The following is a 17,743-nucleotide window of genomic DNA, read 5'->3' as shown; positions in this document are numbered from 1 at the left end:
CTTGATATCTACAGAAATGACGTCTAGGGAGTACTCCACCATCGTACGAAAGCCAGAAACTTCACGGTAAGGAACAATTGTGCATTAGGAGGAGGAATACACACAAGGATTTGCTACTAAAAACTTGTCAGCATTCCTTGAGACACTAAAATTTGTCAATTGAAAACTTTCTCAGATGGAAAATGCTTTTGATCAAATTTATTATTGAAACAAATTCAGATCTCAAATAATATCTGAAATTTGCTTCCTTACCAGCAAAAGATCTGAAAGCTCAAAAAAAGAGAAAACATTCACACAGCGGAAAACTAACACTAGTACGTAAAATGCTATTCTAATATCCATGTGTAGGCTTAATTTCAGGAGAGGCTATTGCACCTCGGAGGCTTGGACACCATAGACGATAGAACCATTGTTTTCAAAGAACAGTAGAAAGCAATAGATGCAACCTCTAATCCGTAATGCTGGACGCCTGGACATGGTAGAAAAAGTAAAAGGTGAGCACTGATGGGCTGATGGCTGTTTGATTGGAGGCATATCCGTCTGATTCTGGAGGTGAACTAAAGAAGAACCAACGCGTTGAACGACGGCGCAGCGCCAAGCAGCACGCAAGGGTTCTGGTGAATGTGACCGCCCAGCGCGGAATCGCGGTAGGGTAGTCTCTAAAATTTGACATAGGTAACCTAAGGACCAGGTTCAAAAATTGCCGGACTCTTACGTTATAGAGTTTTAAGCTAAAATACATGAAGACAAACATAAAGGAAAGTTTACATAAAGGACAAGCTGCATTATGAAGAGAGCAGTGGACCATGATACTATCCCTGGATCAATCTAGACGTTGACGCAAGCATCACAGTGTATGGCAAGAACGGCGGTTGGGACCAACAAGCACGGCGCGGAGCGGACAGGGAGGCGGCAGTTTTAGAGGCCTAAGCGCGGCTTCGGAAAAAAAAACGTAGTAGATTGCCAGAGCGCGCACTGACACTTCACGCTACCAAAAAGTGAAATGCGTCACGCAAACCAGAATCCATCAAATGGGCAGATATCAAGTTAGCAGTTTAATCGCCTTCAACTCTGAGAATTCCTTTCAAATCTTACATCAGAACAAGCTGAAGGAACGCAACGCATAAACATTACAATGGGACAAACTCACGCATTTATGAATTTCATTTTAGGGTCCAACAGACGACCCACAATTTAATTTACAGCATCAAAAGTCTGACAAAAATAATGAACTTCCTCCAGAGTTGAACACAGGTAAGGAGCAATGATGAGCCTTTTGTCAAAGCAATCCAAGCAGCACACAAGTCGGTGTGAGATCATCGCCAGTTCTTTCCATTCTAATAGCGGTTTTTGCCTGGTTGTAATCAGTGGGGGTCGCTGCGACTTTCATCCAGCAGCAGTTCAAAATAGTATGCTTTAGAAGTTTCTTCCTCTGTATTGTTGCATCTCCTGCAAAACATATTTCAAACAAAAACAATTAAGGGAACCTGACTAATGTAGGCTTATCTCGTGTTGCAAGCGCATATGAAAGAGAAGTCGTTATCTTACAGGTGCATAATAATAAACAGGACGAGTCTGTCCCATCATCATCTGCTGCCCATACTGCACATAGAAAAGAAGGCGACTTAGCCAAACACTAACTTGAAGGAGCAACACCATCACGTTCCAATTAGACACAAGGTGCTCCATATAATGCCAATATGTGAAACATGAACAAGTTGAGATATAAAGCTGCTAATCATTGGAAATCAAAATGGTTACCATAAGACGGAAGAACAAAAAAAGGACAGACAGAGAGGTATTGCCCAACAAAGCAGTTTTAAGTAAAGTAATGAACAATAAATGGCAAAAGTTCATCATAAAACAGTTTGCAGACAGCATATTTTTAAATCCACTTCATTTGGTCAGCCATACATGAGATACCAGCACTGTGTTGATAATACATCCAAGAGAATTAAAGGGACTATGAATAAACTAGATGTGGATTCAAGCTGCCGCAGAGGAGGAGAGGGAAGAGGGGGGGGGGGGGGGGGGGGGGGGGGGGGGGGGTTGGCATGCATAACATCAAGCATTGCCCAAGACATGATATCAAGGGATGTGTTAACAAACTGAAAAACGTGAAGTTAACTTGATTACAGGTGAAGCTTTCTCACCTGCGGCCCAGCAGGATGCATGTAACCCTGGGGCGGCGTTCCTGGTTGAGTATTATACATGACAGGCTGGCCACCATATGCTGGAGGGAACTGTAATTTAATTTAAGCAAATGAAGTAAGTGACTATAATGTATTACTCATTTGGAAGCAAAGACAACAAATTAAGTACAACCCACTGAGAAGAACTACTACTCAAAACAGTTAACACTTCATTAATGTTCAAGAACAATAAAACAGTACAAATATATCATCAGTGAGGTCCTTCCCGAAAAACAAGAGATCCAAAGTCAGTGTTTCAGGGAAAATAATTTGTATGTAAACCACCATTACGATAATATTACTATCATGATGGAAAAGGTACTAAAATGCTCACCCCCATGCCCACTGGTAAACCAGGTCCAAGTGGTGCCGCCGGCATGTTGTTAGGATAGTAGTATGATGCATCAGATGCTGGAGGAGGTGGTGGCCTCAGAGGTACCGATGGAGTGAAGCTCTTGGCATTAGGATTTAGCTTGAATTCCTGATTAAAAACAACTATGATTGTTGTTGATAATTTGCCAAAAGAAGCTAAATGGAGAGATGCTCATCAGTCTCAATGCAGTTCCTGATTATATAATACGTCAGATCATAAATACATATTGTTTAAATCCTACGGTCAAACTTTTAAACTTTGATGTCCAATATATAGAAAGTTAGGTAGATTTGCAACTTAAGATTGATGTTAGCAGATTCATTATGAAATGTGACCGGATGGGGTATATAAACAACTTTATGTCAGCCAGACCTTAGCATTTGGGTTCAGAGTTGACTTTTCTGAGGTAAGAGATCCTATTGAAGAGCTTGGCGACAAGCCAGGAGCACTTGCAACCGAGTTTGCAGCAATGCGCTCTGACGTCGAAGACGTTGAACTACCAGGTCTTTGAGAGGAAGTCACAGGTTCCACAGCAGAAGGATGTTTGACAGATACTGTTGAATCCAGGGTTTCTGGAGATTTGAATCCTTGACCAGAAGATGAGGGTTCATATGCATGTGAACTTGAAGGTGGCCCATCCAACCCTGAAAATAGTTGAGCATCATAAGGTATGCTGTTGAACTTGGATGCAGTTTATAGAAGTCAGAATAACAGAAAGAACAAAGCAAAGGATGAACAACACTGGATTGAATAGTCTATTTGCTTCTTCTTGACATCTAGAGCTGGTTTACTTAACTTATGTTACATGATTTTTTCCGCAAATTTTTGGAACACTTAACATGTTGAATTTGCTCGTGGGATGCAGAAGTCCACAGTAACAGCTGTAAATGTAATGTAACTAGATGGAACCACTCATTTAGAATTTATCTTCGTACATTCAGTAATAGCTAATAGGACAAAACAACAACCAGGTCCCAAAAAACAACACCCACCCCCCAAACCCCCCCCCCCCCCAAAAAAAAAAAGAAAAGAGAGAAGAAGTATAGCAAGCTACAAGTATAGCAAATTTCCAACTGATGCATTACCATTAGGGATGCAAGTTATATATATATTGGATCATTGGGTCGACCCAAAATGTTGATAAAATGAACTAGAATGGCATTCTGCGTAAATAATTTGGGAGGAGAAATGAACTAGAGTGGCATGCCATCGTAATTAATTAGCTGACCCAAAAAACACTATTGGATACCCACTTGCATCCTTAATTACCACTCACCTTCAGAAATAAGCGGTCTGCCACCACCAGATAACTGCTAAAAAGAAAATAAGTTACCCTCAGATATGAAAAGAAAAGTTTTCATATTTATATTTAACACAGTAGCATAAACTTACAGTATTCTCAGGTTGCAACTTTCTTTTATCCAAGTTGTCATTACCATCTTTGCTTAGCTTCTTGTCCAACCTAAGGCACCCAACAATATCAAATTTGCTGTATGAATCAACTATGTTGTCATCTGTCCTAACATGTTCTTATTAGTACAGTCCAATGGACAATGTGCATTACCATAGCAACTATTAAAGTGTCCAGTTGGAAAACATGTCGAGTATAACCAGTTAACACTGGAATGCTTCTGTCCAATTTTACAAGACAGAATTTACATTTTATGATCTTCTGAGTTAAGCTTCAATCACAACTTTCTCTTATGTAATAATTTAGTAACAATAAAATCATGACGATAGGAATGAATTCTAATGGTTCCATATTTGTATCACTAAAACAACAGCAACAAAGCCTTCCAGATGAGTAGAATTTTAGGAAACTATGCACAATGATATATGGGACTAGGGCAGGAACATATACAATGAGCATAGCAGTTATATGCCAAACAACATTTACACTTGAGGAAGACAATTTGTATTATGTTAAACAGTTCACTAGTTGAGACAATGGACGAAGTGAGTTTTCAGAGTTATCATAAAAGATTAAGAGTTAACTGTATTCTAGCGTTGTCCATAGTTCCAAGATTTGTCTGAAGTCAAAGTTGAAATTCGCGGCAGTCAGCAGCAAGATGACCACCCACTCACCATCAGTTGTGTTTGCACCAAGTTAAAATTCTGAGACGTCCAGCAGCATGTAAGGAAGATCTAAAGAAATGAAGTCGGTGGCATGCGTGCCAATTGGTAAGGTCTGAAATTGTTTTTTACCCCATCAATGTGATTTGACCAACGAAATGTTCAGTAAATGAACCAGCATTCTTCTATTTCTAAAGACACCCCATTCTGTTCTATGTCCTGTTTAATGTTTCTTAATAGAGTGCACCGTGCTCCCATCCCCAACAGCGAAAACATCTGCAGATCTAAGGCAATGTGGTCTTTGACACTACTTGCAATTACAACACATGCTTCAAAATACTTTCATTACGGTTCATGGCACACATTTGTGTAATCGTTGTTCACATGAGCATGAGAAGCTTATCGAGCTAATGAATTTATTTTATCAGAAGGGTAGGTACCAGGGCTGTGCATGGATGGAGAAGATGAGATAAAACAGAATACCTAAAAATCAACATTTTGATGTAATTGAGGTTACACCATAAAAAGATAACATTTTGATGTAGTTATGTAAAAGGTAACATGAACTCATTGGGACTGCCTTCCATGCAATTAATATGCTCATAAATTGAAGGCTCGTGGAGGATTCTGTACCTGCTTTCGTCAATGGAAAAGGGCTTATTTGATGGGTCATCAGATGTTGGCTGGCTAACATTATTGGTTTGGATAATGGCATATGAATCAGTATCATCAAATATGTAGGAAGATGATTCTTCATCCTGCACATCAAAAAATACAAACTAAGAAAATTGTACATGTCATGCTTTGAAATACTGCATTACAATAGCTATTGTCTATGTATATAGTGTGTCGATAGGTCATACTCTGGAAACAAAATCGTAATTTGGCCTGAAAGATCCTCTAGAATGAAAAATCCAACAATGCAGCAAGTGAACAAAAGAAAAACACTCCCCAAACTTCTGGCTAAAAAGAAACATGTAAAGGACAGACTCTTATCCTCCTACACACCAGCTTTTTGAGAATGCATGCAGTCAAACTTGCTGTAAAAATTAAATTAACCAGCAAAAGTGTACAGTAGAGACTGCTAAACATCTAAAACCTTAATTAACGACATTCATATAAAGTTATTCTGTACCATTGTTGATGAACATGCCAGTGAATCCTTGGGATCAATGTTGGCTGTCCTGTTAAATGAATCAATATGACGTGTACTGCTTGGGACATTTGTAAATGACTTGTATTTGCTGTTATCGGTGTCTCTACGCACTGCTGAATATTTTATCTCTTCATCATGGTCCAAGTCATCACCCAGGAATAAGCCCCTTTCCTGCAAATGTAATCTCAATACTTCAGATTTTTACTAAGAAGTATCTGCTTGTATAATATATTTTATGCACTTCAGTCTTAACTAATATTGAATACTTTCAAGAGTGGGACCAAAAACAGATATGTCTAGGCTTACCTCTGCAAGATGAATATCTTTGGTATCTTCTCCCTCAATTTCTCTAGCTATTCTTGAAGCATGCTTTTCAAGTTCTCTCATATGAGGACCTCTCTCAAGCTTTGTGGTATAAATTTCTTCATTGAAAGTACTCTTTACCCCAAACAAAGCTGCATTGGTTTCAAACTGGTCCCAGCTCCTACAAACATATGATTGCTATAATTACCATGCAGCCTTGTACAACCAAAGCACATGAAAAAATATATCAACACCAGAATGATTATGCAACATTCATTCCATAAAACATTTTTTCTTCATTCATAGTTTTGTACAAGTTACAGTGAAGCCAGACATGTTCCAGCAATATTTCCATCCAAAACATACAAACTGATGAGAGCACTATGATTAGGGCATTACTATAAAAGAAAAGTGCACCACAATGCACAATGGTCAGTCACATATTGCTGATCAATATTATTATCTATACAGTCTGTTTATTCCATTGTTTAACATGTCACGCTCGGTTCTCTACTGTGTTGTTGATCTAATTATACAATGGATCAGCATGAAACAATTAACAGAAACTGATAAAGCAATTGACATGATGAGACATAAATCTTGATCAGTTAAGCAGGTTGATTGTTGCAACTAATGGAAGAAAAAGAAAAAAGCTTAAATTTGGTTAAGCACAAGAGATACCTATTCCCTTTTCTGTCATATTTCTCCAGTTCGATACACTCCGAATCTCCTTCATCCGGTGCCCACCGCTCAAGTTCTCTCTCTTCAAGATAATGAGTGCGGGAAATAGCAGAATCAATCAATAAGTCTTTCCTTTTGTCATGGCCAGGACCTTTTGGCAGCTCATCACCACCAAGTGCTACATCCTGATAATTGATAATAGATAGTCACAACTTAATAAATTAATGACACAGAAACAGAATACTAATACATGACACCTTGTCAATTCAACCAATAAAAACATCAAAGATACCCACAGAAATCAAACAAATAATAATGATGGAGGGAACAAGTGAAAAATTTGCAAACCATAGACCATAAAATGAAAATGAAAAAGAAACCTTGGCGAAAACTTGTACAAGCTCCCTTGCTGGTATTATCATAGTCTCAGGCTTCTTTACAACATCAGCACCGTATCTTTGCCCTCTGGCAGAACCATCCTTTATGACCTGAGCCATTTTTAAGACAACTCCTGTAGAAGAAGCTTCAAGCTAAGTATTGAGCGAATATGACCATACAATTAAGGAATGAGACTCCTAATAGAAAGCTGAAAAGGATTCTTGAAAGCCGGAAAAGATAAAGAGAGAGGTGTACCGAAGTCTTTGTCAGAGTTTGTTGCATGAAAAATTCCAGAGATTATAGACCCATTTTTCACATGCACATCCACGTGATGCCCAATAAGTTGCGTTAGAACATAGATTAGCCGATCCTTCGAATGGCTTGCATGCCCAAGTTTGATGCCATTTTCTTAAAAAAAAAGATTATCAACAATAGCTCTTGAATTTTGAAGTAGTAAAGCATTTAATATGAGGTGTGATGTTCACCTGCACCACTAAGACCACCAGATGATGATCTCACTAAATTTGTTTTATTGTCATGCCTCCCGCTGCTCTCCCTGTCCAGCTTTCGATGGGGCAATCCATTCACAGAACCCCTACTCGGAGGGGCCATTTGCTGTTGATGACTCATCATTCCTGTATAAGAAACTCAGAATTAATGCTGAGTATAATAAGAAAGCTTTGCATACACCAGGCACAAATTGCACTGATTACTAGCTTTGCATACACCAGATACAAAATGTACTGATTACTAGAGACAAACTGATCAGAGAACAAGTATTTAGAAGCTGGTCATCATACTATGATATTATGGTTACATGATTACCTTAAGCATATCCTAGTTAAATGGCTGTGTAAGATCTGCTTGCGTGGTTACCATTACCTATAAAGATTTCATGCACTCTATAAAAAGTCTGCCATGGAGGCATCTAGATCAGAAGCAGCATTATCAACCTTATAAAGCTAATAAAAAGCAGAAAAACTACGGAAAAAAGTGCTAGCTGGACAGATTGCACATAACTCATTTGGCACACAACCAAACAAGGTCATGCAATGGCAACTGGAGCAAAGGTAGCAATATAACAATGAAGTTCTACAATGCGATGTATCTAGATTGTGAATCCAATTTGCTACATTATGTATACAAATACACTACTAAGAAATGAATTACTGCAAGTTTCAATTATCTTTCAAGAAAAAAGTGTGCTGAAACAAAGAACATATAGAGATGATACAACAACAACAACAACAACAACTTAGCCTTTTGTCCCAAGCAAGTTGGGGTAGGCTAGAGATGAAACCCCCAGAAAACAAGAATAAGAAACACAAAAAGGGCACAAGCCAAAGTTAGGGGTTAAACAAAAAGTAACAAAGGTCACGGTTCAGGTACGTTAATTGCTAATCTCCAAGCGCTCCTATCCATAGCTAATTCCTTAGCGATATTCCACTCCTTAAGGTCTCTCTTAACCGTCTCGTCCCAAGTTAGTCTAGGTCTACCTTTACGTCTCTTTACATTATCGCCCTGCTTTAAAACTCCACTACGCACCGGCGCCTCGGGAGGCCTCCGTTGTACATGTCCAAACCATCTCAACCGATGTTGAATCAACTTCTCCTCGATAGGTGCCACCCCGACCCTATCTCGAATCTCTTCGTTCCGGACTCTATCCCTTCTTGTATGCCCGCAGAACCAACGCAGCATACGCATCTCTGCTACACTCAGTTGCTGGACATGTCGCCTTTTTGTAGGCCAACATTCAGCACCGTATAACATCGCTAGGCGAATCGCCGTCCTATAGAACTTACCTTTTAGCCTCTGTGGCACCTTCTTGTCACAGAGGACGCCCGAAGCCTGCCGCCACTTCAACCAACCAGCTGAAATTCTATGTCTAACATCTTCATCAATGTCTCCATCTTTCTGAAGCATTGATCCTAGATACCGGAAAATATCCTTCTTGGCCACCACTTGACCTTCAAGGCTAACGTCCCCATCCTCATGCCTAGTCGGGCTAAAGTCGCACATCATATACTTATTTTAATTGGAAAGTCATTGGTATCGCCATCACATGTTCGAACACAAGTCATCGCATCCTTGTGCATATCCTTGATGAGGGTAATATACTTAGTAGGGACATTGTGTTTTTCCAAGGCCCACCACATGACGTCTCTCGGTACTTTGTCATACGCCTTCTCTAGATCAATAAAGACCATGTGTAAATCCTTCTTCTCCTCTCTATATCTCTCCATCAACTGTCGTACTAAGAAAATCGCCTCCATGGTCGACCTCCCAGGCATGAACCCAAACTGATTTTGGGTCACCCTTGTCAATCTTCTTAGGCGATGCTCGATAACCCTCTCCCAAAGCTTCATCGTATAGCTCATCAGCTTAATCCCCCGGTAGTTAGTACAACTTTGAACATCTCCCTTGTTCTTGAAGATTGGTACTAATATACTTCTCCTCCATTCCTCCGGCATCTTGTTTGACCGGAAAATTAGGTTAAAAAGCTTAGTTAACCATACTACCGCCCTCTCGCCCAGGCATCTCCACACCTCAATGGGGATGCCATCGGGACCCAATGCTTTACCTCCTTTCATCCTCTTCAGAGCCTCCCCGATCTCTGCCTCCTGAATCCTCCTCACAAAGCGTCTGTTGGTATCATCAAATGAGTCGTCCAGCTCGAAGGTAGGACCCTCATTTTCCCCATTAAACAACTTGTCGAAGTATTCTCGCCATCTGTCCTTGATCTCCTCATCCTTCACCAGAAGTCGATCTGTCCCATCCTTGATGCATTTGATTTGGTTTATGTCCCTTGTCTTCCTCTCGCGGGCCCTAGCTATCCTATAAATGTCCTTCTCTCCTTCCTTCGTACCTAGCCGTTGATAAAGATTATCAAAAGCTTGACCTTTCGCTACACTTACAGCTCGCTTTGCAGACCTCTTCGCTAATCTATAGCCCTCGATGTTGGTTGCGCTCTTGTCGAGGTGAAGGCGTTTGAAACACTCCTTCTTCTCCTTAATAGCCCTTTGCACCTCGTCATTCCACCACCAAGTCTCTTTCACTTCCTGCTTGCCTCCCCTACTCACACCAAACACTTCTGAGGCCACCTTCCGAACACATGTCGCCATCTTTAGCCACATATCATCTACATCTGCTCCTTCTTCCCAAGGCCCCTCGCCTAGCATCCTCTCCTTAAACGTTTGTGCCTCTTCCCCTCTAAGCTTCCACCACTTCGTTCTCGCAATCTTGGCATGTTTGTCCCGGTGGGCACGTACCCAAAAACAAAAATCCGCCACCACAAGCTTATGTTGGGGGACAACACACTCCCCAGGTATCACCTTACAATCTAAGCAGGCACGTCTATCCTCTCTCCTAGCAAGGATAAAATCGATTTGGCTCGAGTATTGTCCACTATGGAAGGTCACTAGATGGGACTCCCTCTTCCTAAAGAGGGTATTCGCTAACAGCAGGTCGTAGGCCAACGCAAAATTCAAAACATCCTCCCCCCCCCCCTCGTTCCTACTACCATATCCGAAACCCCCGTGTACTCGCTCATATCCTACATTACTCTCACCCACATGGCCATTGAGGTCTCCTCCTATGAAGAGCCTCTCACTGATAGGCACAGTACTAACCATGCTATCGAGGTCTTCCCAGAAATGACTCTTGGAGCTCTCACTAAGACCTACCTGAGGGGCATAGGCACTGATCACATTCAGAACCAAATCTCCAATGACCAACCGCACTAGGATAATCCGGTCGCCTTGCCTCCTAACATCTACAACTCCATCCTTAAGGCTCTTATCGATCAAGATGTCTACACCATTCCTACCTGAAGTTGTCCCCGTGTACCAAAGCTTAAAGCCAAAACCCTCCACCTCCTTCGCCTTCTTGCCCTTCCATTTAGTCTCCTGCACGCATAGAATATTTACACGCCTCCTAATTGCTACATCGACTAGTTCTCTTAACTTACCTGTTAAAGACCCTACGTTCCAACTACCTAGACGAATCCTAGTTGGCTCGGCTAGCTTCCTTACCCTTCACACCCGTCGAGAGAAATGCGAAGACCCTTGCTCATTTTTCACTACACCCGGGCGCAGATGTAGCGCGCCACAGAGGTTGCGACGACCCGACCCTTGCTCACTTATCATCGTACCCGGATCACGATACGACGCACCCCTGAGGGGATGACGACCCGGCCCTTGCCCATTTAACACCACACCCGGGTTCCGATGTAGCGCGTCGCTAAGAGGGTTACGCCCCAACGAATTTCTTATGGAAGGGATGATAACATATTAAAAAGCAAATTTGCAGGAGGTCGTTTCATGTGGTCTAAGTCATCATGGTATACTTTCACAGTTCCCTTAACAGAGTGTGCAATTGGAGATTGTGTATAAGCTGTTAAAACTGAATGAGTCATATGAGATTACATAAGACTAAGTTTGGGACCGTCATGATTACTGAGTGGCTAGATGCAACACCATCTCAACACAAGCAACAGGATCCCAATGACAAAAAGTCGATTACTGGAAACAGAAAATGATTGGCTAGATGCAACATCATATATTGTATATTTGCAACTGATGGCACTGCCCGTGTCATGCTAGCTGGAGCTAAACTGCAGCTGGATTAGCAGCAACGCGTCCACAGAGACAGAACTCCCACAAAGCTACATTAAAATTGTTTCATACCCAGCAAAGCTAAAGGTAACTAGCTCAAAGGCATTAGCCCATCACATTGGCACAAAAAATCTGGATCGCAGAAGCGGGTTCAGACAAAATCCGACCCCAGCAACGGTTGCCCCAGAGCTTTCCCAGAGCCCACGCGCCCCCAATCCCACAGATCTAATCCACTGCGCCTAGGTCTACGATCTCGAGCGCACGACCAAGGGCGGGCCCGCGCACCGCCCGTCCCGAATCCTGATCCGACAGAAGGAGCGGGGAGGAGGCGAGAGAGAGGCCCCGTGCGAGGGAGGATCAGCTACCTGCTGCGGCGAAACCCTAGGGTTCTGGGGCCGGCCGGATCGCCGCCGGGGACGGGCGGAGGAGCCGAGGACGCGAGAGCCTCCGGTAGCGCGCGGACGCGTGGACGGAGATGGAGGCGCTGCGGGCTCGCGGCCGCCGGGACCCTAGCTCTGCTCGGCAACGGCGCGGAGAGCGGCGGCGGCGGCGGCGGCGGCGGAGGGAGGTGGGGTCGGGTTGGGTCGCCGCAGCAGCCGCGGTAGGGAGGCGGAAGGGGAAGGGGAAGGCCGAATGAATCGGGGTGGTCCGTGCGATGCGACGGCGTGAGGTGTTGTTTTTTACCTTTCTGGGCTCGGGCTCGGGCTCGGGCTCCGCGGGCGGACGGGCGGGTCCGCGGGTACGCCGCGTGGCCGCGCCGCGCCGCTGTCGCTTTGCTTGCTCCTGCTCGCGCCGCGCTGCCAAGTCGCGCGGGGTCATCGCGCACCTGCCGTAGTAGGCCGTAGCTACGCGACCGGGCCCACGGCTGCGTGGGTAACGTAGTACGTGCCCCCGGGGGTCACACACACAATTTCACCTCCATTCCTTTCCTTTTCTTCTTTTTCTACAAACCTCCTCCCTAGGGATGGCAACGGGTAGAAAATACTCGCGTACCCGCGGGTACCGTACCCGGTGGGCGCGGATACGGGTCTGGATCTGTGCCCGCGGGTACGGGCACGGGTACAACTTCAAACCCACGGATATTTTGTAAATAGGTATGAAAAAATGATACCCGAACCCGTATACCCGAAATACCCGCTGACATGTGGGCCCACGTATCCTTATATATATACACGAATCTAGGGTTTTACTCTCTCTTCCCAGCTCCCAGCCGCCGAAGCCCCCAGCCCCAGGCCCCTAGCCGCCACTCCGCCAGCCCCTCTGCCCGCCCCTCCTCCCTGTGCCGCCGCCGCCCCTCTCCCTCTCCGGCTCCCCCTCCTCCCTGTGCCGCCCCCCTCTCCCTCCCCTCCTCCCTATGCCGCCGCCGCCCCTCTCCCTCCCCATCCTCCTTGTGCCGCCGCCCTCTCCCTCCCCCTCCTGGGCTCCTCCCTGTGCCGCCGCCGCCCCTCTCCCTCCCTCTCCTCCCTATGCCGCCGCCGCCCTCCTCCCCCAGTCCCCCTCCTCCCTGTGCTGCCGCCCCTCTCCCTCCCCCTCCTCCCTGTGCCGCCCTCTCCCTCCCCCTCCTCCCTGTGCCGCCGCTCCTCTCCCTCCCCCTCCTCCCTGTGCCGCTGTCGCCCCTCTCCCTCCCTGTGCCGCCGCCACCCCTCCCTCCTCCCTGTGCCGCCCCTCTCCCTCCCCCAGTCCCTGTGCCGCCGCCCTCTCCCTCCCCCTCCTCCCTGTGCCCTCCCCCTCCTCCCTGTGCCGCCGCCCCTCTCCCTCCCCCTCCTCCCTGTGCCGCCCCTCTCCCTCCCCCAGTCCCTGTGCCGCCGCCCCTCTCCCTCCCCCTCCTCCCTGTGCCCTCCCCCTCCTCCCTGTGCCACCGCCCCTCTCCCTATTGTTCTGGTAATATGCCTTGAGCCCTTGAATAATTATCCTATTGTCCTATTGTTCTGGTATGCTTGAAAATAATATTCTAGATTGTTATAAGTTCTTGAATTAATGCAGTTGTGAATTGTGATGGATACCACTACTGGGACTAGGAGTGGGAGCACTCAACAAGGCTCAGCGACCGGTCCTCTAGCCCTTGTTGACGACCGTCCTACCATGGACGTGGATTCCTCATCGGAGCAAGAGGAGCAGGGGGACGTACCTGCCTCTTCAGGCTCAAAGAGGAAGCTCAGATCTGAAGTGTGGAGTGAATTTGAACCAGTGGAAGTTGATGGGGTATCGAAGGCTAAATGCAAACATTGCAAGAAGAAACTTTCGGGCGTCACAAGAAATGGTACATCACATTTGCGTGCGCATTTGAAGTCTTGTGTTTATAATCAAAAGAAGAAAGGAATAAAAATACAAACTAATCTGAGGTTTGCTACAACAGAAAAGGGGCAAGTGGCTGTAGAAAATTATGTATTCAATCAAGATGTAGCTAGAAGAGCACTTTATTTCATGATTATACTGCATAAATATCCACTGTCCATTGTTGATCATCATGGCTTTCGTAAATTTGTTAGTGCATTGCAACCTTTGTTTAAGATGGGAACCAGGAATACTATTAGAAGGGATATCATGAGTTTTTATGAAGGGGAGAAAAGGAAAGCTAGAATATTTTTGCAAAAGATCGATTGTTGTGTTGCTGTTACAACTGATCTTTGGACTGCTGATAATCAAAAAAGAGGCTATATGGCAGTTACAGGATATTTCATTGATGATTCATGGACACTTAAAAGCTGCATATTGAGGTGATTCCTTTATCATGGCGTACTGTCTTACATAAATGTCATGGTTGTTTTTCATTGGTTGTTTTTGTTGTGTTCACTAGCTATTTTTTGTTGGTTGTACAGGTTTATCTATGTTCCATGTCCGCATACAGCAGAAGTTATATGTGACGCATTGCACAAATGTTTGCAAAGTTGGGATATTGACCGTAGGGTCTCAACGGTGACCCTTGACAATTGCACCACCAATAATAGTATGGCTGGTCTAATGGTGACAAGACTCGGTGCAAATCATATGTTATTAAGAGGAAGGGTGTTGCATATGAGGTGTTGTGCTCACATTCTCAATCTCATTGTGAAAGTACACAAATTATTGCAGAATCTATTGCAGCCATTCGAGAGAGTGTTGCTTATTGGATTGCTACACCAAAGAGGTATGAAAAGTTTGAGAAAACAGCTATGGATGAAAATGTTAGATTGGATAGGACATTGACTCTAGATTGCAAAACTCGATGGAACTCAACTTTTATCATGCTTAGTGTTGCTATCCGTTATAGGAGGGTTTTTGAACGTTTGGGTGACCTTGATAGAAATTATATGTGCCCAACTCATCATGATTGGACTTTTGCAACTACTGTTTGCGAGAAATTGGAAATATTCTATGAGTTAACCATGCTGTTTTCTGGGACAAAATATGTGACTGTTAATCTTTTCTTTCCTAAAGTGTGTGAAGTTAAACTTAAAATGAACAATTGAGGTCATGATGAGAATGAAATTATTAGAAAAATGTCTGCTGCTATGATAGCAAAGTTTGATAAGTATTGGACTGACATCCATGGGCTTATGGCTGTTGCTGTGATTTTGGACCCACGCCTTAAGATGACAATGTTGCATGCTTGCTATATTGCTTTGTTTGGTGAAGAAGTAGCTGAACAACATATCTTAAATGCCCATGAATTGCTAACTGAATTGATGAAGCATTACCAAGTGAAAGAACCAGAGTTTGTAACTTCCTCTTCTAGTGGATCCCTCTTCTAGTGGATCCTCTACTGTTAGTGCAGCTGCAATGTTGTCAATTTTTAAGACACTTGCTGCAAATAAAAAGACTACTACCTTTGTTAGAAGTAAGAATGAGCTGGATCGATACTTGGAAGAAGAAACTCTACCTAATTATGAGAATGACAACTTTGACATCCTTAGTTGGTGGAAGTTAGAGGGAACTCGTTATCCAACTTTGAGGTTGGTTGCTAGAGACATTTTAGCTATTCCAATCACCACAGTTGCATCTGAATCAGCTTTTAGTACAAGTGGAAGGCTTTTAAGTGATCATCGTAGTCGTCTTACTCCTAAAATGTTGGAAGCTTTGATGTGCAGCCAAAGTTGGCTTCGTCACACTCTTCAAGGTAAATAAAGTTTTATTGCTTTACCAATATGTTATATTTGAAGTATGTACATAATAATGTCTATGTAATTTTATTTTAGATGCTGATGATGGAAGATTCAACAGTTTCTGATCTTGCCTTGAAGATAATGAAGAAGACATCAAGGAAGACTCTTGTGTGTCGGGTGCTGATTCTGTGTAAAATGTTGACTTGTTGGCAAATGCATTTTTGTGTTTGTAATTTTATCCTTTAAACATTTCAGATTTGAATCTGCTGGACACTTATGTATGTTTGTATGCTATTGAAAATCTGTATGCCTTTGAACAATTCTGTATTTTTTGTAGTAGCTATTGGATAAATGGATATATCCGTGGATATCCGTTACCCGCGGGTAACGGATATGGGTACGTTTTGCTATCCGTTGCGGATAATGGGTATGGGTTCGAGTATGGTTTTTAGGTCGTGGGTATGGATATCCGGAGTCGATATCCGCGGATAGTTTATCCGTTGCCATCCCTACTCCTCCCTTTCCTTTTCGCCAACAACCAAAGTTTCCCAATTTAAAAAACAACTACTATAGTTTGAAAGAGAGAGAAAAAAAGACTCGGCTCCTTTGCGCTGGTTCTTGCTCAGAAGATTTCAACACGTTTCTTCTGGCAGTATCCCCACACCACACGTCACAGGAGCAACGTGACTACGAGTCAATGGCGGGAAAGAAAGATAGGAGCCAGGTACAAATCTCCATTAAATCTAATATTGTAATATCAATCTCCTATTGTTGACTAAGTTTCTAACATCTAACCTCTTGTCGCGCCATGTCGTGTGAATTGTGATTGTTGCATCATAGACCTTGACATGATAGTCCATTAGTCCCCTCATACATCTTGGCGTGATCAAAAAAGTTAGGGTCATGTTGAACACAAATTATTATTAAAATATTATATTTAAATTGGTTAAAAAGTAAAACAAAATTGGCAAGGATAAGATGCGAGAAACTTAGGGTCTACCTAGTTTGCGTATCAAATGAGGCTCAAACCAAACCCGGGTGGGAAAAAAATGAGGTTTCAAAACAATTACCATGTTTGATTGGTGAGAAAATTGCAAGAATGGAATTTGGTCAAGTGAATTCCAACAGATGTTTGGTTGAACACATTGAGAAAGTTGTGCATCCTTGCAAACAAAGAGGAAGGCAGGAACAAAGATTGATTGTAGATATGTGCGAATTACATCTCAGTATATACAAACAAAATTAGATTTGTAGAATTACCTGAAGCTAATGACTTGATTCAAGCTGGCCTGTTTCTCCCAAGGGGATGCATGATTCTAGTATATTCAAAACAATCCTTGCTAGCCTCTCCGTAGGTTTTGACCTAATCAGCATTAAGCCTTTTGTTACGATATGACAATGAGAACGATTTAACAAGCAGCTAGACCGAGTGGCAAGAATGGATCTTAGGGCCTGTTTGGTAGAGCTCCATCCGATTCCGATTTTCTGTGAGAGCTGATTCTCTGAGAAAAGTAATTCTGTGGCTAAAAGTGATTCTTTTTTATTCTCTAGCGTAAACTCTTAAAATTAAGATGGAGAATCACTTCATAAAATCAGGAGAAGCTACTTTTTTCACAGAGTCACTTCACACAATCAGCAAAGAATTGAAAAACTATTTGGCACAACTCCTCCTGAATTCAGCAGAGAATCAGCTCTGGAAGCTCTACCAAACGCATCCTTACAATAGGGTTTTGACGTTTTGTTGCCAGTGGTGGTTATCTCGAGGAGTTATTAGTATGGTTTATGACAACATTGGGGTGTCCCCGATGGTGTGGCGTGGGGAACTAATGACGTATTCACACAGGGATCTACATGTCCTTGGCGTGGTGCGGAGCAGAACTCAATAGGGCATG

The 17,743-nt window shown here is 43.4% G+C and overlaps 1 protein-coding gene across 3 annotated transcripts; it reads right to left on the bottom strand.

Moving 5' to 3' along the window:
• Window positions 1-1,032: 1,032 nt before the first annotated feature.
• On the bottom strand, window positions 1,033-12,426 carry LOC112889704 (polyadenylate-binding protein-interacting protein 4-like). Of its 3 annotated transcripts, XM_025956468.1 has the most exons (16): window positions 12,135-12,426; window positions 7,982-8,038; window positions 7,642-7,791; window positions 7,412-7,564; window positions 7,159-7,289; window positions 6,779-6,963; window positions 6,101-6,278; window positions 5,774-5,965; window positions 5,272-5,396; window positions 3,958-4,027; window positions 3,842-3,878; window positions 2,938-3,209; window positions 2,527-2,673; window positions 2,154-2,243; window positions 1,549-1,602; window positions 1,033-1,449 (listed from the first exon to the last, which is right to left on the bottom strand). In XM_025956468.1, the coding sequence occupies exons 3-16, from the start codon at window positions 7,787-7,789 to the stop codon at window positions 1,417-1,419; spliced, it is 1,815 nt and encodes a 604-aa protein (XP_025812253.1). In that variant the 5' UTR covers window positions 7,790-7,791; window positions 7,982-8,038; window positions 12,135-12,426; the 3' UTR covers window positions 1,033-1,416. The 3 variants fall into 3 exon arrangements, with proteins under 3 accessions (XP_025812253.1, XP_025812245.1, XP_025812257.1); XM_025956460.1 differs by lacking the exon at window positions 7,982-8,038; XM_025956472.1 differs by lacking the exon at window positions 7,982-8,038 and having other exon boundaries at window positions 3,842-3,875; window positions 12,135-12,425.
• Window positions 12,427-17,743: the final 5,317 nt, after the last annotated feature.

This window comes from Panicum hallii, chromosome 1 (assembly GCF_002211085.1).
Source record: "Panicum hallii strain FIL2 chromosome 1, PHallii_v3.1, whole genome shotgun sequence".
Lineage (NCBI taxonomy): Eukaryota > Viridiplantae > Streptophyta > Magnoliopsida > Poales > Poaceae > Panicum > Panicum hallii.
Note: the sequence above shows the minus strand (reverse complement) of the source record. Positions and strands in the feature narration are given on the sequence as shown.